The sequence below is a fragment of the Meleagris gallopavo genome, chromosome 2 (assembly GCF_905368555.1).
Source record: "Meleagris gallopavo chromosome 2, MGAL_WU_HG_1.1, whole genome shotgun sequence".
Lineage (NCBI taxonomy): Eukaryota > Metazoa > Chordata > Aves > Galliformes > Phasianidae > Meleagris > Meleagris gallopavo.
In genome coordinates, this window is record NC_139405.1 from 82,700,491 (window position 1) to 82,722,520 (window position 22,030).

The window sequence follows — 22,030 nt, forward strand, 5'->3', positions numbered from 1 at the left end:
CATTACAGTGTCCTTGGAAAAAACTCATTCTGTGACTTCTTGTGTATATTTCACAGATCTTATCTTAAGGAACAAAAAGTATGTGAACTTTCAATTTCTGAAATACTGCTATGAGGCTAACAAATTTAACGTGAAGATTTCTTTATAAAATTGAATATTCATATTACAGCAAAGTGGAAAACATACTTCCTATGGTGAAAGCCAGTAATGTACAGATGACTGTTCAAAATCCAGAATTATGAGATGCATCTCGATTTTATCGAATTATAAGTAATGCCTTTTTTTTCAATACTGAAGTGAACTGAATACGTTAATTTATTCTCTGCTAGTTTTATTTGGCATTTTTCTTGTCAATTTTGCCTCATGCTCATATATCATGTTAATTACTTTTGTGTAGGCTCAAGTGAAATTGCACAGCTACCAATTTGGCTAAAAACTAGATTAAATCACACTTTTTGCACCTGCATGCAAGACTAAAATTTTTCAAAAAAAAAAAAAGAAAAAAAAAAAAGTACTGCAGTATGTTTTGTTCACCAGAATTAAACAAAGCTGTAGCTGTGATCTGCAGTGATCATTTGGACCACTATAGTCGAAGTTACTGGCCAGACTACCCATCCTACTCACTTTGTATCCCTTTTTTTTCAAGTTTGTGTGTGAGCACAAAGGATAATCAAAGAAATTACAAACAACTCACATTGAACGCACTGTAACAAAGCATAGAGTTGCTATATAAGCTCACCAGGGCAGAGTGCAATATTGCACGGTTTGTGTTGTGTTTCAGGTCCATCACATGATCTTCCCCCATACTGGGGAGGTATACATGACCTTGTCCTAGTTCTTTGGCCTCGACCACATGTGAATGAACACAAACTCCAAGGTGACCATTCCTCCCAAACGCCATGTACTGCAATAAACCAAAGGAATTTTAACCAGAAACAGACACACAAGTAACAGAAGGATTTCAAATTAAGCAGGATCAATATTGTAAAAGGGAATTATTTTGCCAAATTCAAGGTAATTGGTACAAAGGTAATCTCTACTGCTGATAAATTATTCTTCCGTTAAAAAAAAATATATATATATATATCAATTACAAACTCTTATTTACATTAAATTATACTTAATTTGGGAACCATTATTTCTAATCTTTCCACTAATCTCACTCACGTTTTCTTTTCTTTCATTCTTCTTAGAAAGCTGTCTTCCCTTTTCACAAACTGTTTATTATTTTCTGGTGCATGACCTGATATGTATAATAGCCCTGATTTTCAGGAGACTAGTTTTTGTGAAAACCAGGCATACCCTCTAGATCTCAGTTTAAGACTAAAAACTTGAAGGAAACAGGATTAAATTCTATTTTGAAAATAAATTGATAACTGCAACAATGTTACCATGAAAACTAGGGCTCTTACAACTGTTTCACATGTTTATATTCACCAGGAAAAATGGCAGCACATGTACTTGATTATCTTCCTCAAAAATACTTAGAGCACATAAGCAAAAGAGATTTGCAATATATTGTTACTTGAACATATTCATTGATTTAACATACACAGTAATGCATGCATCACTATCTTAAAAGATGTAGACTCAATAAACTTCAAATACTTTCAGAAAACATAATAAATTTATAAACACAATTTATAAACACATATAAATATTTTTATATACAAGTAACTCACAAAATTTATATAAAAAAACATACAATTTACACATTTTCTATTTTTTTTTTTTTTTTCCCATTGCAGGAGAAACTAATACACAACATCCTCTAAGCTTATATATCATGTGTATTCCCTTTTCAGAAACAATGGTAGTTAAATATTCAGCAAGTTCTTCAGTACAGTGTTATTAAATATGTACCTGTAAGAAAACTCTAATCATGATTTGGCAAAATGGTTCTTTATAAATTGAAAATACTGCAAAACACACTTTACTTATTCTTGCTAAATAGAACACAAAACAAAAACAAAAATCAAAACAAAGAAACAAACAAACAAAAAAACATTTGCACAGATTTTGATTAGGCTACATTTGGGAACAGGAAAACTTTATTGATGCTAGACATTTAGGAAAAATCCAGAGACTTAGTACCCAGTTTGAGCATTAGAGTTGATATCACAAAACTGTGTTTCTGCAACACGGTCTGTTTGAATGGTGTCTAGAGGGTGAAATGGTGTACAACACCTCAGTGTATCATTGGTAATGGTTTGACACATTACAAAAGAAATAGATTTTCTGGATTTCCTCACATTTCTTTCATCACTGTGAGAGAACTTCTCATTTATAGTTTCCTTTGCCCTGAAGGCACATATCACCTGCACCGTTTCTACAAATAAAACTCTCTTCTTGTATGTATCAAAATAAAATTTCCTGAGGTGGAATTCAGTTGCCAAGATAGGAAGGACGTACAGCTCTCTGGTATGTTATCCCAGAACATTCAGTAAGATCAAGGACAATTCTTCATACAGGTATGTTCTACTGCATTTCAGTAAAATTAAGGAAAATTGTTATTTCAGATTTTAACATTAAGATAAAATATTTTTTAGGTAACAGAAGACAAATTGTACCTGATAGAAAACACTAAACTTCATACAGTGAAAATTTTCACTCACTAGATAACAGCTCAGCTGGGCTAAAGGTTTTGAGTTGGTCGCATACAAGTGGTTGAAAAGTAGAATAATTATCTCATGTCCCACATGGCTAGCTTTATAAAAATTCTCTTAATTTAAACACCACATCAATCTGCAAAACAAACAAACAAGCCAAACAAAACAAAACAAAACAAAACAAAAACAAACAACCACCCAGGAACATTCCAACTTCCTGTCAAAATGATAGATTTTAGTAATTTAAGAAACCTTGATTAACTTTGACATTTTGTCAAAACCAGGAAACCTAACTTCCCTAAGAATAATAAGTTTATGATTATATGTGCACATAAGCCCTTATGTTTTGTCTTCTCTAACATTTATAGGAGTAAAAATGGTAGTCAGAAAAAACAGGAAAATAGTTTAATTTACTAATACCACAGTGTCTGATTAAAAGTTGCCCAGTTCAAACTAAAAATAACTTCATAAAAATAAGAAACATAACCATGAAAAACTAATTATAGAAATATTGTTCTGTAAAAATAATAAATTAAAGAGATTAGACAGTATATAGATATAAACTGAGATTTTTTTAGGGTCCATATGAGTTTACATCTAATGTTTAGTTTGGAGTTTTATTTTGATGTTGTCAAAATATTATGCTAGTTGTCTTCATTTAAAATAATTAGAAAAAAAAACACAAAAACAACTCAAAACTGGTAACAATAACAACAGAAAAAAACATAAGCTGAGGGCTCATTTAAACTATTGTCTTGAGACAAGAGGTTGTATATCTCTTCTGGCAAGAGTGATTACACGTTAGCAGGAACATGGAGTAATTATTTTGTGATTCTGGATATGAACAGAAGCCAGAAGCCAAAACAATATGTCTCATTTGGGTGGATGCAGTCTTGCACCAAATTCTATCAGTTTCTAGTTTCAAGTGAGATGCACCTTAAGTCATCTTCTGTGAAAACAATTGATTGGTAAATCAAAACCTCAAAGTATGCTATTGTATGTATAGGCTCATATATCTGAAAGTGGTAGATAACTAATGAATTCAAGAATGGAGATGGCATACCACTGAGTAAACAGCCAATGCGAGCACTGAAATCTCAAGGAGAATTAATACATCCAATGCATCCAGATCAGCTTTAAAAAACATTTTACTTTTATATTTCTTACCTTTACAATTTTTTTTTCCTTATATTTCACTTACATTTTCTTTTCTATCATTCCTTAAATGCAAAAAACCATATAACATCGAATGAATTATAGCCAGATGAGCTATGCCAAATTACACCAGATGGAGAGCTGGCCCACAGAGGAGTTACTGTTTTCTATAACACAGTTTCAGATGCAAGATTCATTATTTGGGACAAAAATACTCAAATTATTGCCAACCTATCTGTCAAAAACATTGCTAGCACAATGAGCTTGGATTACTGCAGAGCATCTTTCCCTTCATTCTGCCACTCTGTGAACCTAATCATGTTTAAGTGAACACCCACGGTGTTCACAATGCAGAATTTCTGTGAGATGGGAGGAGGCGTGAGGCCATGCTGGCCTTCATTCTACAAGAATATTTTGGGGGATTTTTTTTAATTGGAGTTTAAATGCTTATGATTTGTTCAGCTTTAAACAGAACAGATATTGGAACAATACTACGACCACTGACGTTTTTTGTTTTAAGTTACAAATATTTCAACATGACTGAATAATTGTATGTAAGCCAATGCTCGATTATTACAGGATTTAAAAAAAGATATTAGAGGATTTGCATGCATGAATTTAAATGCTACAGTTTCTGATATGGTTTCTGCTTCTTTAGTACATCTTAAATTATTCCAAAACTTTTCTTAAATTAGTAGCAAATAAGCTCAACAAAATTTCAGAAACCTGCCCTATATCTTTCATGTTTAAACCATACATCTGTTCTATTTCTGCTGTGCCTCTTTCTAACTATAAAACTAAATTTTCCTCACTATTGTTTTCCCACTCTCAAGTGAAAGCTTGAACTTCCAGAGCATAGATTACTAACAATAAAGCTGTAGGATTTAAAACCTTAAACAGTTTTGTAAGTGTAGCCATGCAGGCACAGAATATAAGGAAATATGCAACATAAGCTTTGAGAAATAAAGGGAATACAGCAGTCTTAGCACAGTCTTTTGAGCATACAAATATTTGAAGTGTTTTAGAATATTCTTATTCCTGTTGTGTTTTGCCTTACTCATAATCATCAAAGTTCTGAACGTCAGCTAAATTCTGTAGTGAAAGTGGTTGATGGCAATGAAGAAGGAGAAAAAAAAATTAACTGAGATGATCTACAGGTATAGAAACTCAATTTTTTTTTCTCCTTGAAATCTTAGATGCATTAGAAATTATATAGTAAACTAAAATGAATCAGTAGCACTGCAGTACTGGATACTGAGATGCCCTTACTTGCAAAAGAAACAAGTTACATGAACTATATTTCGTTGCTTACCACACTGCACATTCCGAGAAGGCTCCTAAATCCAAGATACTGTCTGAATTACCTAATGGGGTCCCATCCCTGAAATACTATTGGTCTTGAACAAATATAAATAAATGAAAAATTGTGTCAACAACAGCTCCTTCATGATTTTAGTTTAACTCTTGGTAATATTACACAGGTGTTATATATATACATGTACTCAGCAGACTGAAAAGAATAAAGATGAATCAAATAGCCTTCATGTACTTAGGCAAAACATTTTGTGGTCTAGCCTACTGTTGTGTAATAATGAACCTGTTGGATCCCATTCTCAAAATTTATGAGCACAGTGAGATCACAGGTATTCCCTAATATCCAGTGATGTCTATTCCCAGTAGATGCTAAAGGGAGTGTATAAAGACTATATATGAAAACACTCTTTCAGGTTTTCATTAGTATTTTCAATTTGAACAAGTTCTCTTGAAGTTTGTTGATAAATGGTTGAAGTCTAAGGTCCCTCTGCATAATTCTTTATTTTGAAGTGACAGTTTTGCTGTTTGGAAATGTTATCGTAGCTCTCAAAATGGCCATATTTTTACTACTCACACAAACATATAATGAATACACTCCAGTAGATCTTGTATGTATAGGTTGCAAGTTGTATTGTTATTTTTGTATTTATATTGCTTCTAATTTACTCTCTAAGATGTAAAAGCTTTCTGTATTAACTGAGAATGAAAGCTGTGTGTAATGAGTGGTACAAGTCAAGATTCAAAGGACATCTCCCGTGTACAGATGCATATGTTTGGACTCTTCTGATAAATTTGTGTTTTAATTATAGGACTCTACAAACTATGTGTTTCTTTCTGTATGAGTCAGGAATAATCCTGAATTATGCAACCTTTTGAGACAGAATATATAGTATAATGAAGACAGAGGATAATAATAATAATTAAAGGGATGTTTGAAAACTTAATGGAGTTGTGACTAGGTAAAGAATCCTTCTAAATTGCTAATCTTGCACACTGCCACACACAAGAACCCCTGTAGCCAGACAGAGACCAGTATAAATGAATAAGGCTACTGTAATTATGTAAAATAACATACCTAGAAGACGTATTATCATAGCATGAGATATGCAAAGATTATAGGAATCAGGTGTGGTGATCTTAAAAATATTTTGGCGATGTCACTGTTATTCAGTGAGAATTGGTACCCACTGCTCAAACTGAATTCTGGAAACAGAATGTGAGGAAAGAGCTCCTCTGTGATTGAAAAATATGGAACATTATTTTTGTGTGAGCTAATTTGTTAGACAATGCAAATTTTAGGAATTAACTTTTTTCCAGATTACTGTGAATACTTATCTTGGCTGTTGTGTTACACATATTTGTTGTTTTGATATGAAACTTTCGTATTCCTTACTGGAGAAAATTAAGATAAAATTCTGTAAAATTAAGTGATTTAAACTCCTTTTCTCTTCTGGGGTAATGTTAAGTGAACAAGAAAGCAGGCAGAGCTGCATATCATTGAGAGTGCTAGAAAATGTTTTCATGTTTATATTTTATGTATAAACATGAAAGGAAACCTCAAAGCAGTCTTTACATCTTTGATTGTTTGGAAAGTTTGTTCTTTTAATTTATAGTTTTCTTTTTGTACTTCCTATTTTTATACTTTCAAGTTGAGAGTTTTATTTGGAAAGTATCTCACCTCCAGTAGACTGCAAGGTAGCCTATCCTTTAATTATTAGTGGCCACTTTTTTTTATGGAAAATTTAAAGACGTCACATTCAGACACATCTGGAGTTTTCTACCCTGAAATATTAGAAAATCCAGGTGAATTGCTCATCTAGACTAGAATAATAAAACATTTGGTGCTGATACCTGTTCTTACTACAGTGTTGGCTTATATAGATACAATATTTTAAGTTGCTTTTAATTGTAGGTGTTCTGTAAAGGCTTATACTGCTAATATAAAAAATCTGAGGTGATCACATACGCACCTCCTCTCGGATGTTTTTCAACACATAATAGCAACATGAATCTACTTGCACATGGTGCTATTCACTCAGACAAAGTTCAGAGGGTATGTGTATGAGACAGTACAGTTTACTTTAGAAATTGAGTGAGTTTCCCTATAATCTGAGGATGCTCAGATGAAGGTTTACAGAAGAGGTGACAAATTTTGTTGTCTGAAGGGAGGCATATCATTCTTCCTTTTCAGAAACAAGGGAAAATGGATGTAGTCACAGGCCATATGCCTTTCCTTTTCCTTCCCATCTTAGATAAATCATGTCCTTGAGCAGACTCTAAAGAAACAAGATGTGTCCTTTCAGCAGCCACCTCAAATATGCCTGTCTCTTTTCCTTAGAGTTTAACTACAGAACTCTATATCCAGATCTCTGAGACGAAAGGAGTAGGAAAACTGTAATGCAAGATACTAATGACCTTTACCTTTCGTCAGCTGTAAGAGGATTATTTTTGTCCCATCTTTCCTCCACTGATGAGTAACTGTTACCCTTACCAGATTAATGTAAAAGAAGACATTACTTTGCAGAGGACACTGTGAAGCGCACTGCCTATAAAACAGTATTCTGAACGGCTAAACAGTTGCAGAATCAAATTATCTGTGTTAACACTCTGTGTTAATCAGTCTCTGTTTCTTATCTATTGGTAATCTGGGTTTCTTCTCAATTTATATTTTATACTTAAACTATTCCTTATATTTTATTCTTTTTTAGTGGAAAACAGAACACAGACATAAAAAAATCTGAAGCTGTCAGAAAAAAGGACTCTTGTTATATACCTTGACTGTTCTGAAAATAAAAATAACAATTTACATCATAAAATTTCATAGCTGAATAGAATTACACTTCTCTATTCTAATTCATGTGCTCTTATGAAATTCATATTAAAAATGATAATAATAATAAATATAGTTTCAAATTCTTATCATTATACAGTTCAAAAACATCCACAATTTTATTTATTGGCTGCTAACACTACCTGGACAGAGGGCAGTGTTATTGCAAACCCTTGATTCTCTTAAAGGGCCGCTGCAGTGTGTCCCGTAAGGTGATACACAAGTTCTGGTTCGCACCTGCGACCCTTGACCACAAGTAACTGAACACGTACTCCACTGGGCCCACTCTTCCACACCAGATTCACCTGTATTCAAGACAACAAACAAACACGAATATAGAGATAAGTATTAATCAGACATTTTTCTTGCTGAAACTCATTACAGTCTGCCTTTGCAAATTAAAGACAAAAGTAACATGTCAAAATAAATGTTTAAAAGTTCATGGAGTAAAGCAGCTGTGAAAATGTGCAATGAATAGAAAATAAAGACCTAAAATTCTGTAGTTTCATAGTTCTTGTTAGAAGGAAACACTTTGGTCACTTAGGATCATTTATGATTTTCTAAGAACAAGTGCCTTTGAACATTTTAGGAACACCACCACCCTCAAGATGCTCCAAGAACATAAGCAACTATTTTTATATAATGGTAAAAGATTGATCTTTGATACTGATACATTTCACTCTAGAATTAAATTCTTAGAACTCTGCCAATAAGGGAATTTGGATTCAAAATAACCCCAAACCAACCTCCTAATTTCTTTTCTTTTCTTGAGTGGAGAAGAGTCATCTAGCATTTGAGAGAAGTTCCCTGGCAAAGAGGAGCACTTTGCTCACAAAATTTCAACATGAACAATGGAATGGAAAATTTGATTTCTTGTTCTTTGCTTTTGACCTATGGGTCTTCTAAATTGATAAATGCACTAGATCTTGTTACTGTGCGTAGTATTTAATGTTATGTTCAGAACTGTCAGAATTGATTAATAATAATTTAATTAATTTTTTTAAATTAAATTTTAAAAATTCTATAGCTGCATCAAAATAGCAGAAAGCTTTTCATTCCTGTTTTATGGGATCCACTACTCTAATTTTTATATAATTACATTGAAAGATATAAGTATAATGGTCAAAACTGAATGTAATTTGTTAATCTTATACATTTGAATTGTGTTGATTTTCTCTGTTGATACAGAGCACGTTATTATTATTTTGATGGTCATCTTGCATGAATATTCAGGCAAAAATATTTAAGTGTCATAAATTAAATGACTACACTCATTTCTCAATTTACTTTTCCAAAAGCATTCACATGAAGCAAAGTTGTTGAATACTCTCAGAAAACAAATGCACAAGTAATCTGAAGAGGATTGAAGTGAATGCTCTGAAAACTGGTAGTAAATAACATTGGATTCAGGTTCACTTCTACCAATAAAAGTCAGTAAAAAATAGTAAGATGAGGCCTATTCTACAGTCTGGATTTTTTAAAGGCTTTTATTCAATCAAAAATTTTTATGCTATAAAATCAGTGGTAAATTCAGCTTTACAATAATAATAAAATTTCAGTCTTGAATAGCTCAAAATTGCAATCCTATCATCCAAACTTTTTGGTAACAATCAAGGAAATGTGTGCAAATCAGGAAGACTCTGGTCTTGCAAGAATTTATTAAATTTTATTTGTTGAAACAGTGCTTTTGTTAAAAGCATCTGTCCAAGGAGGTTATTCTATTTTTATTGTTTTGTTTTGTTCTGTTCCCAGAGACCAAGCAAGAAAGCCAGACAAAATGCTTGTTTCAGAGAGCCTTCTAAGAAGTAATTCTAAGGCTATTTAATGCTTTTAAATAACTATGCTGCTTATATGGTTAGAACATAGAATGCTTTAAATTCAGCACACAAATCCCTCTGCTTTTTATAAAAATGTATGGAACCAACAAATTCTAGGGACAAGGAGTAAATGATGAGATGTTTTAACTACAGGAGTTCACCAAAGTGAGCTGTGAAATCAGCTTCTATATTTGCTGGGAGAACAGAGAAATTTAATCACTGATTACTGGTTTAATCTTTTAACTGATAGACAGCATTTTGATTAGACTGCTACATGACTTGAGGTTAGAGTATATAATATGATAATAACAGGTAGAGGATAACAATTATACAATTTGTACTCTAAAATTTGTCATTAAAACACTTGTATTGCTATGAGTTTCCTGGCTAATATTTTTCTTGTTTTGTTTTGTTGGTTTTTTGTTTTGTTTTGTTTTGTTTTTCCCTACAAGTTTGAAGCTTGATTTTGCCATTATAAAGTACTTCAGACGAATGGTGAAACAGCAGAAAAAGTCAAGCTGATGTTCCTAATACTCAGTGCAAATTATCCATTCTCCTATACAGCCTTGGTGACAGAACACAGCTAATAAAATATAAAAATGATGCATTACTAATAAAAAATATCTGAGTCTTAACACGACAAAAAGTCCTCGGAGTATGATGAAAATGAGCAGTAGTCTGTCTGCATGTAAGAAGCACGAGTGTACTGAATGAATTTTGAAATTGATACTGATTAAATCCTGAGCATGTGTGTACGGTCCATTCACAAAAGGTAGAATTCAGCAGTATACTGCAACATATATAAATGATAGAAAGCTTTAATCTTTGCCAAACAAACAACTTCCATGCACATGATTTTTGTGCAAAAAGAGTGAAAGAAAGAGAGAAAATTTAAAAAACTCACAAACTTATCTAATTGATTTTTTGGTAATTTTTAATTTTTCCAAGTATTGAATTCTGCTGTCAGTGTGATTTTTATCTGTCTTTAAGGAGGAAAACATCTTTGCAGATATAGGACAATGCTAATCGTTTCAATTTTTATTTTCCAAAATAAATGTGGGTTGCCTGCAATGCATAGATACATCTTTTTTTGTCCTTTTAATTTTATTTTTAAATGGAAATTTGAAAAGGGCTACTTTTTATTTTCATCCTAAGCTTTAGTTATTTGAGAACTCTTGGATTTATTGTGGTATATTAAAACTACACTCTCAAATTAACAGTTGGCAGGCTACCAAGTTCTCCTGCCCTGCTGCTCAATATATTTAAGAGGAAACAGAACTTACTGTACGGGAGGCCTCATTGATCTGTGTAACACTTACCTGTCTTATACACTCTAAATCCCATAACACCTAAGGGAAGGATCAGTCCAAACACATAAAATGATAAATATAGGACAATAAATTATTTACACAATTTTTTAAAAAATATGTTATATACTGCCTTGTATCACTCACAAACAGGAAAATGCATCTGTTAATATCACTTGTTAAAACTCAGTTTCCCAGCAAAATCCAGTGGATTAAGTCCACTTTTCTAACAGTATTAAACACTTATAAACTAAATATCTTTCCTAAGAAAGTTCTCTCTTCCTGTCTCTGCCTTTTTAAGCCGTATAAACATTTTGTATACTTCCACGTTTTCTTATTATACAAAATATAATATTAAAGAAGCTAAAAATATAAGAAACCTGGAACTCAGATAGCATCAATTTACAAGATATTTTAAGGGCTATTAGCCTCCTTAGCATTTAAGTAAATTCATGAAATATGTTAGAAAAACCTAATGAATTGGTTTAAGAAGATATCACATTAATTATATCATAAGAAAATGAATGCATTAGAAGTGAAGAAAATATGCAATGGTCACTACAAAGGAAAATCAAAATGAAGAAGAGATGAAAATTAGTAAGTATGTCCAAAAAGAACACAATATTATTTAAAATGTGTTAACCTACAGTATTTAAAAGATATGTTTCCTCAAAGTTTGGTATGAAAATATATATGCTCTGCTGATACATCTCACCTGCTTTCAGAGCAGAAACTTGCAAAACAAGCCTATATAATTTTGTTCATTCATCTCCCACTCAACACACAATATATCAGAAAGTGATGGTATATATGCTGCATTTATAATCCAGTTCTCTAACACCCATAATAGATGCACTGCAATGGATGACTAGAAATTATCAGATACAAGTTTTACCTGATAATATGAAAGGTTTAGGGATTTATATGAGGAAATAAACTAAATCCTCTTACTTATTTTATAGAAATTGTATGAATTCAAGAAGCAGCATAAAAGCAAAAGTGTTATTCTATGCAGTAAGCAACTAACATTATAAGTCTGATCTAAGCATGTAAGTAATAAGTTCTACTTGTCCACAATAACTGTATGAAGATCAAGGAGGTTTCTTGGCTCCCTTCTTTCATTTATGCATGACATACAAGAATATTTGCTTACAGTAGCATTAACTGGGAGTTAGATATAAAAGTAGTCCTATAGATTAATAGCAAGAAAACAGAAGTCTGTTTCCTCATCTCAATTCTTTACCAGACAGATCTAAACTGTTTGCTGTAGATGCAGATGTGTTTAGATTACTCTACTGATTTCTGCAAGTCTGTTAAGCAAAGCACCTTACTACTAAGGAAGACAACATGCAACACAACTAGATGCAATTATAGTTCTTTTACTAAAGTGAATATAAAACTGAAGGCATTATATATGATTGATGCAGGCTTATTTTCTAGGTTAGTAACTATGGAATATAGAGAAAGTTGTTTCAAATCCATACAATAATTATGGGGCACAAGGTTTTTAGTGCAGTAGTTTACTGGAACGGAGTATGTAGGGAACCATTAAAATGTCAGATTTTGCCAACAGATACACAGACCATTACCTATGTCAAAAGGGGGAATAATTTCGGTGCATTAGAGTTTAATTGCCCCCATTAAAAATTTGTCATTGACTTCACAGGTAGCTGTGGTAAATGTTGACAGATGTTTTTGTAACTTCAGCTCTGGATTTGTAATATCATTTTGGTGTTCTTAATCTAAAGAAAATGCAGTTGTTTAAAAAAAATAGAAAATATCTTCTAGATGAAAAACTGTTAGATAATTTGCACATCCAATTAAAAACTACTTATGGCCAATTTCATTTTGCAATTATGAATCTGGAAACTAGATAATAGAGTATTGTGCAGGGCCAAAGATAGTAAGTGCTGAATGTAGGGACTTTAAAGTCATCCTAGTAATTAATTAATTTGATAAGTGGCTAAAGGTGGGATTAGACCTTAGTCTATTTATACAGAAATTCTGGAGCATGCTCTTGACATCATCTTTGAGGAAAAAAAAAAAAAAAAAGTCAGAGTAAGCTGCCTTGTGTCTTGTACATATGAGACTGCTTTTATTACTAAAGTTCATGCTTACATGACACAATTCAGTATCCACATTCACAGTGCATGTTTTTGTACCTGATTCTTCGCTACTTTATTTATGGACTTTAACTGGTGAAAAAAAAAAAATGATTCAAAAAAAGTATCAGCTTAGAAAACTGACAAATATGCAGCAAAAGATTATGGAAACATGCAGTGGTTTTGCTAAAATTAACAACAGTAAATAGAAAAATGTAACTGATGTATTACCAGTTTGTGCCATAAATTTAGCAGCATCAGCTTGTTCCTGAGGGACCCTTTTCTCATGAACAGATCGAGGTCGCTGACTTTTAATTGTATGATCTCCCATCATTCCAAATTCTAAAGACAGAATAAAGGTTTATGAAAGCTTGTGTGTAGACATTTTTCAAAAGACACATACTGTCTCATGCAATATGTTCCTAAACATACCTGGAAGCTTGTGATAAGATTCAGGCAAATGATCATGGCAGTTATCATCAACTTAGCTTTGCTACACTCAGCTTTTAATAAGTACTTCAACTTACATCTGCAGATTCTTAAACATGAATTTATTTTATGAATCAACAGTCAGTGTACTGATACATACTATAAATATGCTGTGTGACATGGGACAAAACCAATTATTCAAATGCAGACACATTATTATTATAGTTTGAGTTAGTGCAGTCCACACCAGAAAATGTGACAGAGCTAGACACTGCTGTTCTTCAACACAGCCTGTCCTCCAGAGGACTTCTGTTTCTGCATTTGTCTTTCAGGCTGATGAAGCCTTCAACAGAGATAACAAGTCATCTTTGGCAATGGTACAATGCAAATCAATAACTAAGCCAGTGAAGTGCTTCATTTTTTAGGTTGAATCCCACAGAAGAAGTGTTTTTGAATTATTTCATTCCTAAAAACTCTTGGTTATACAGAACATAGATTATATCTTGCTCTCAGTATTTAAAAAGAAGTCCTCATTGATTTTAATGGGGAAAACTATGCAAAAATCAATTACGTAGAAAGGTTCACAGTGTGGGAGAAAAGCACTTCAATTTTTTCTCTGTTGCTGCTGTCATTTTCTCTGTCTGGTCCTGTACAAACATCCTGTCTTCTACACCATAGTCCATTTTCCTTTTTTTGATGAAAAATGGAGTATCCTTTGCACTTAAAGCAGGGCAAGTGCCTCTTTTGCACAGTTCCCACTGGTCCTCCCAAGTACACACAACTGTCCACAGTTTGGTGTTAAATATTCAGTTTTTGGTAGCACTATTTTAGGTGTCATGAGTTCAGAACTGTGGACTAACATTGAAGGTACTTTAACTACAGATATGTGAAGCTGCTGATGAGGCAGAAGGCATCTGAAGCACTGGAAATAGAAAGATTACAATATACCCTTCTGCTGGAAGGTTACATGGCAAATGCAAATACAAAATTCAAAATTCTCCTCAATTTGTAAAGTTGTGAAGATAATAAAACTTACCTTCCTGCCTCAAAAGATGCAAAACATTATAAAAGATGTAAGTGCTATTAACAAATACTGCAAGTAGCATCAACACACTATTTCAGTAAATCATTGGAGTGAAAAATCTTATTTCAGTTTAGAGAAAAAATATTACAAGGCAAATACAATTTCAAGTGGTCAGTCAGCAGAGAGAGGTGATTTTTTTTTCCCATTTCTGGCAAATTATTAATATATTAATATATTTCTCCAAATTAGTGAATTTTCACTTTGTAAAAATTCATTAATGGCACCACTTAAAGTACAAATTTAATTACTCATTTCAGAACAGCAATGAAGTTTGCATTCTAAAGAGAAAATCTGAAAAAAAAATCTAATTACTAAAATATAGTTTCAGATTTAAGCATTCATTTCTTTTTAATACATCCCAGGAATACACGTCAAAATAATTACATAATTACATATATCTGCATACATATGTGTGCATGTATGTTTGTTTTAAAATGTTATGAATATATTTTTATAAATGTATGTCTTCTACAGCTCACTAAGATAGATTTTTATTCTGTTGGAAATCTGTTATAATTCAAGTTTTGCAGTTGATAATCTATTGCAAATTGAGATTAGAATGCTGTTTTTAAAATTTCTACCAGTTGTCACATGGATGGCCGATTAAACTGTAATTAACAACATGATGAGGAACAAGTGTATTTACATATCTTTTCCGCTGAAGAGACTATGAAAGCTAGGCATGTTTGCATTTAGTTTGCTGCCTGGACATTACTGGCTTGTTAGGCAATTTAGAGGATCTGGGACAATTCTGCAGAAGACTTTAAGTTACAAAAAGAGTACAACACAACACTAGGAGACCTTTGCCAGAGATGAGATTTCCAACGACATAACGGGGAGGTGGTGTGTGCTGCACATTCAGCATCCTGCAGGACTGGGCCCTAAAGGAAACCCTGGGAGATCACTGATCAGATTTATCACCAGCAGAGCTCCATTTGCAGTGATGGAACTACTGCTCATGATTATCACCAGACATAATAAAATGGGACTTGTTGATGCAGCAGCTATCACACCCTGACTTTATTTTCCCTTTTGGTAACAACACATTTTTAATTTGCACATTCAACTCAGTTTGACTGTTTTCATTGATGGCCTTTATGATGCACTTTTTGATGCATTTTTTCTCTAATCTACTTCTGACACAGTAAGCATTTACTTAGTGAATATATAAAAATATATATAAATGTTTCATAAGAAACAAAAACACTTCTTGAACAATTTCGTCAAATAATGAAACCAGACTCATGTAGAGCTCTCAAGATTTGTATTCATCCAAAGTTTTTAACCAAATGCTGCATTAGAACAAAAACAGTAACAGAAAATGCCCTGCATTGGCATGAGTGAGGACTTTAAAGGCTTCATTAATATTCAGGTCACATAAGAAAAGAAAAATAAGGGTCAAGAACATTTTTGTAATGGAATCAGAAGTGCCCAGTTTCTGCACATAAGTACAAACTGTGCTCAGAAAATTGTTTCATCTTTAAAGCTCAACAGTACTGCATTTTTTATGAAACATTTTATAATGAAATGTCTTACTTAAGCGACTGTTGTAAGTTCACAATAAATAGAAAAAAACTTTTCTTCTTGTTCAGATTCTATCTAAATAACAAATGTAGAGGACAAACCAGTTATGCATTTGTTTTCCCTTTATACTTCACAGAGGAGAAGTACTTAAATGCTTTTTGGGCTGAGAAAACCTTTTAACCCAAGCCAGCTCAAATGTGACTAAATGTCATGGCAATTTTCAGGACCTGTTTGTGTGGAAAAGGTGAGAGGGGACATCTTAGCAGATGGTATTTGGCATTGAAAAGTGGTGTACAGTCAGGTCAATATGATTTATGACATAGTGGCTGGAATATAATATTCAGTGTTTGAACTGAGATTCCAAGGAAAGGAGTTGTTCTCATTCTTCTTACCTAGTACCTGCTGCTGAAAACATGTTTTCTAACCCAGTAAAACAAGCATTTTAAAGATATCAGTTTCTGAATAAATTATTTTGTGGATGCCTGTCCTAACTCTCTTGCATGAAAAAAGACAGGCATTTTCTGCGTTTACTTCAAACTGTAATCGACTGATATTAACCATGTTGTTTCATTAAATAAAGTGGGTCAATGAATCTTTTCAGCAGCAGACAGAACCAGCTAATATGACAGTAAGTTAGGCCTGGAAACATTAAAGGGTTTTAATGTTCTTGTTTTGTTGTCATTGTTTTTATACATTGTTAATACCATAATCTGCTTGCATCAGAATAAAGCCCACAAAGAAATAACTTATATGTAAAGAACACACAGCACTATGGGGAACCTTGAATGGACCATTTTAACCATGTGGTGAGTTATAACTAATCATAGCATATTCCAAGCATCTGTGGTAGAAAATCTGAAGTTTAGTTATCAAGTAATTTACCCTGTCAGTTGTCCTTTGGTAACTGTTAAAGTGCAAATGTTTCCAGTTATAGGAAGCAAATTCTTTCTCCCCTCAACTGTACACAATGGAACAATACTCAAAAGTATTTTAGCAATGTGTATGTCTTGACATGTCTGTGGTATATCATTTCATTTTATATTTTACTCTGACACATTACCTACTTCCTCTGACACATTACCTACTTTCTTGCCTTTTTGGAATGAAAAAAATAAAAATAAAAATAGAGTTTTCTGAAATCCCAAAGTTTACAGTTGAGTATCATTTACAGCAACTCTTATCTGCAGTTTCATTGGCTTTACCTTTATGTTTATGCTATGTTATGGGAATTTTTATTCCTATTGAGTAACCTTTTTAGTTTTTAAAGGAGAAGCTAAAATCTTGCGGCCAATGTAGGTTTTTAGGAGAGAAGAGAGGTGCCATGTGCTCTCTGTAGGAACAAAGAAGAAAAAACATCTGTTAATAGTATAAAAATGCAAAGTAGGAAAACTGAGCAATACAAAAGAAAAATATCAGCTTTGCAATGTTTCACTCACCAATAACTAGTGTTTGCTTTTTGACAAGTGGATAATCATTAAAATTAAGGTACATGTCAAACAGAGTTTATACTTAGGCTATTTAATAATAGTTGTAAGATAGTTACATATAAATCTGAGCTATAAAATGATGTTATAGGTAATGTTGGTTTGGTTCTTATGCTTATTTTCTGTCAAATTTCAATGGAACTTCATAGTGTGAATGTATTGATCAAGTTATAGGCATATTATCCAATTGTGGTGCTCCTAAAGGCACAGTACATAACAGCATTAAAAAAAAAAAAAAAAAAAAAAAAAACAAAAAACCTTTTCAGCATGATATTTGGTAATGACAATATGAATGAAGAGCTAACCTAAAAAAAACAAGTGATTCTGAGATCATCGGGCTTACTTCAGGGCTTGTGAAATGTAAAGCAATCTCAGAGTTGCTGATCATCCACTGCTTTTACTAACCCTTGTGGAAGGTGAGATGGTCAGGGGTTCCCTGAAGGCTGACCAGAACTTTAGAAGCAAGAAAAGGTGATTGATTCCCCAAAAAAGACGTTACACAAAAAAGTAATTTTCTTCTCTTACCCACAGCACTTGGGCAGTGCTCCCTCTACTATCCTATCCGCTCCTGAACTCTAAATAGAGAAATGAGGATTTCAGTAATTCTTGATAATAGAAAAAATGTTAGATACCCTGTAGCCAGAACGCACATTCATGAAAACTGTGTGGATTGCTCATGTAGCAGTAGTATGCCATACTCACTGTACTGATTCAGAAATGTTTTTTTCTCAGAAATTATGTGAAATGTTGATGTAAGTCCCAGGGGAAGGGATATGATGCAGTACAGGGGGAAGAGAGAAAGAAGAGAGAAATAGAAATACATAAAGAACCATTTGTTTCAACTATTTCTCGGACAGAACTATTAACTGATTTCAATAGATGTAATTAATTGCAGAGTTCCAAGTTATTGAAAAAGTTTCCTACATATTTAATTTCCTTGTAGCCCTTTCTACAGTTACTCTCACAAAGATAATAATGAAATATTCAATAGTAGCAGTGTTCAGCATTTCTCATCACACTTGCAGATGGTCAGTACAATTTCTTCTGGTCACTAGATGGCAGAATGTGTGTTGATTTAGAAGCATAATTTTGTACTGGATTGAGAAACCTGGATTTTCTGCTACTTTTTTATTATAGAATTACTTTTCATATTAAAAAATTATACTTTTTTCAATACAATCAAATAACATAAAAGGGTTTTATTCATTTCGTTTTTTTTCCCTCTCTTTTCTTTTTCTAAAGAGGTAGAATAAAAAAAATAAAGAAACAAAGAAACAAAACTTGAGTTAGTGTTGGTTTCTGTTATAGTAAACCTCATGGGAATGAAGAAAATCCCATAGGCACTCTTTTCCCTGTCTCCAACCCCGCTTCACTAGAGGGCAACCAGACCCCGAAAAAGACACTCTGACAGGGCACAGAGCTTCAGAGCATTAGTGCATGCTGTCACTCTGCAGTACAGACTTAAGCTATGGCTTCCTATTAGAATCTCTTAAAATGATAGTTCCTTACCAGGCAGGCAAGTTGCCAAAATGGCAACATAGCTATTAGCTGAGTTAGATTTCCATGGATACCTCTTCTGAGTAAATATGGAAAACAGTCTTAAAACAATCTTTGCCTGCTTCCTCTGTAAATCCTGGCCCCATAGAAAGTCCTCTTTTTCCTCTTTCGGCTCTCCAGAGCAGTACAGATGGGCATTGAACTGTTTCAAAACGAATAGAATGATTTCACTAAAGTAAGATCTAAATCAATATGAACTCATGAACACATTGAGAAAGATATCGTTCAAGAAAACAGTGACTTTAGTAGTAATGAAAATACAGAAAGCTACAGTATTTGTACTAGCAAAGGTGTGGGGTTTTTAAAATGTGTTCTTCTATTTTATTAAGTAAAAGGTCTGTAAGAAATTACATAAAAAATTACTTTTCTCTCAGATTTATACTAAAATATATATGTGTATTCTTTCATCTTTCAAAAATTAGGAAAAATAATTACATATTCTAACCAGCCACCATATAGTACACAGGTAATTAGTCCATGTTTGTCTCTAGGGGGACTAATCTGCTCTTAGGAAATAATGCTCTATTAACACTCTTGTTGTCATTTTTAATGACATAAGTAATCAAATGTTATGGATTTAATATATGTATTGCAGCACATACCTTGATGAGCTACACTTTCTCACGGCAGTCTTATCTCTTTTCTTACGGCATATCTACAGTTGTTCCACTGTCTTACATGGAATCTGAACTTGCTTATTCATGGCTACAAATTTGATCAGTGAATAATGTCATAAAGGTGTAACATTTATTCACTTTGCCAGTTCTCAGAATGATGAAACTGTGCAAGTTCTATTCTGTGCTTTCCTGGACCCAGTTGCTCATCATCTTAAACTAGGCAGGAGAAATTGAGCATGTCAATCTATTGAAGTTACTCATTCCTGTTCAGAATGAATGCAGAATGTCACCAAAGCAGATAGTGTTCTTCATGTGTGCTTTGCAGAATTATAAGTAAGCAGGGAAGAAAAAGAGGGATGAATAAAATCTCAAAGTGCAGCCCTATCCATTATTATTTCTAGTAAATCTGGCACATATCTGGTAATTATCATGACCCCTTTGCAGAAGATGCTCTGTAATTCAGATTTTTTACGTTCATTTAGCATGTAATTCATCCCAAAATGTTTGTATTCAAACAAAGATCAGTTTCAACTGATAAAGGAAATTTACATTCTCATGCTCAACATTAAAATCCTCTAAATTCTGCAGTGTATTATTCTACCCTATGACCAATTGTTCTCTCAAGAGATTTATGGATGTAATAACACATTAACGAATGAAAAGACAGGACATCACCTTTATTTATTTTTGCTTTTTTAATGAGACTTTAAATGAATTCTCTTGTAGTATTCTTGTCATTTTAATGTTTCTACTATAATAACTTATTCATGTGTAACCTTTTAAAAATTTAAATCATAGTATCATAAAAATACTTTGCTATTCTCACTCCTTTTTTATATTTCATCCTATTTTCTTTTCACCAGGAATCTTTCTTTAGTCATATATTTAATTAAATGACTTGTTGATATAGCTAGTCAGTGCAGTAGTTGTTTTAGAATTGAATAGCATTTTTACACTAGAAATCTCTTTTTGCTGAACACTGCAGCAAGCTACCTCGATATTACTCACAAACTAGAATGGCCACTTATTGTTCTGTGCATGTACAACTCAACATCAGTGAGGATAAATTGTATATTCCTAAACTATTCTTGAGTTCAGTTGTTTCAACCATTTTCTTTTCTGTTCCAGAAGCATTTAAAAGTAAGCAAAAGTAGAAAGCGGGATCCACAAGGATATCTCGGTTATTTCCTAGCCCTATAACTATTTACTGCAGACATTTCTGCAGATGGCTGCTCAATCCTTTCTAAATTATGGAGCTGAACTATCTATGAATTTATGACAGGAAAGTTAACAGTCTGCGTAGGATTCTGATGTATGAAAAGAAGGAACAAGAATCAGTGTTTTAAATAGCTACTGCCAGCTTCACTAAGCATAGTTAAACTGAATGTTTTTTTCAGGACAGCAAAGCTTCCACTTGAAATTAAATAACAATACATGCTTTTTTAAGAGTAGTTTCTTGTTCTTATTTAAGTCTCTGAATTTATTTTTTACAAAAGAATAAAATGGAAGAAGTTTCACTAAATGAATTTAGTATAGTGCTTTTTTTTTTATCATTTGTGGTACCACGACCCTGGCTGCTCCTATACAGACATCATGGGTAGCTGCTAAATTTTATGTACTCAAGAGAGAAGAAAACAAAAGGTTATGAGTGTTGGCTGCTGTAAGCTGGCCTGGTTCCATTCAGCCAGGCCAAGTTCTGTCAGCTGAGGATGTGGTCTATAAAGTCTTTTCCAAAATCATAGCTCTATTCTGAGCTAACTGGCTTTCATAATCTTTTTGCAAGTCTGACTTTGCTAACTGGTAATGCAAGACTAACAATCATACACATGAGATTTCAAACATGCCAGTCCACCTCGCTCAGCCTGGGATACGCATGTATGACAAAGGTCTGCAATGGTTTCCAGGCTCCTGGTAGCTCTTAAGAACTCTGATCTCTAATGGTAACTCAGACAGCACCAACAAGGTTGATTCATAAACAAAATTCTTCTAATTAACAGAATTACCTTAATGCAAAAAGACAACACAAGTGGAAAGAAAATAATTGATTCGGTATGTAAATGCAAGAATGACATGTCATTGGAATAATGAAATTTTTTCTCTCAGGAAATAGTTGTGCAGGACTTTAAGAAAAGCTTGTAAGAGATTTAGCTAAAAACTATCAATAAAAATCACTTTGACCTAGATCTGGTGGGTGTTTATGT

The 22,030-nt window shown here is 33.1% G+C and overlaps 1 protein-coding gene across 5 annotated transcripts in view; it reads right to left on the bottom strand.

The window, feature by feature from the left end:
* The window catches only part of ADGRB3 (adhesion G protein-coupled receptor B3), a 458,877-nt gene that overhangs the window by 249,462 nt on the left and 187,385 nt on the right, over nt 1-22,030 (bottom strand). For 4 of the 5 annotated variants that reach the window (XM_085217831.1, XM_085217832.1, XM_085217828.1 and 1 more), the window contains 3 exons: nt 13,366-13,476; nt 8,052-8,213; nt 740-904 (listed from right to left, as the gene is read on the bottom strand). In XM_085217831.1, the coding sequence (XP_085073957.1) occupies nt 740-904; nt 8,052-8,213; nt 13,366-13,476 (438 nt within the window). The remainder of the gene's footprint in view (nt 1-739; nt 905-8,051; nt 8,214-13,365; nt 13,477-22,030) is intronic. The other variant, XM_085217833.1, reaches the window with a different exon arrangement.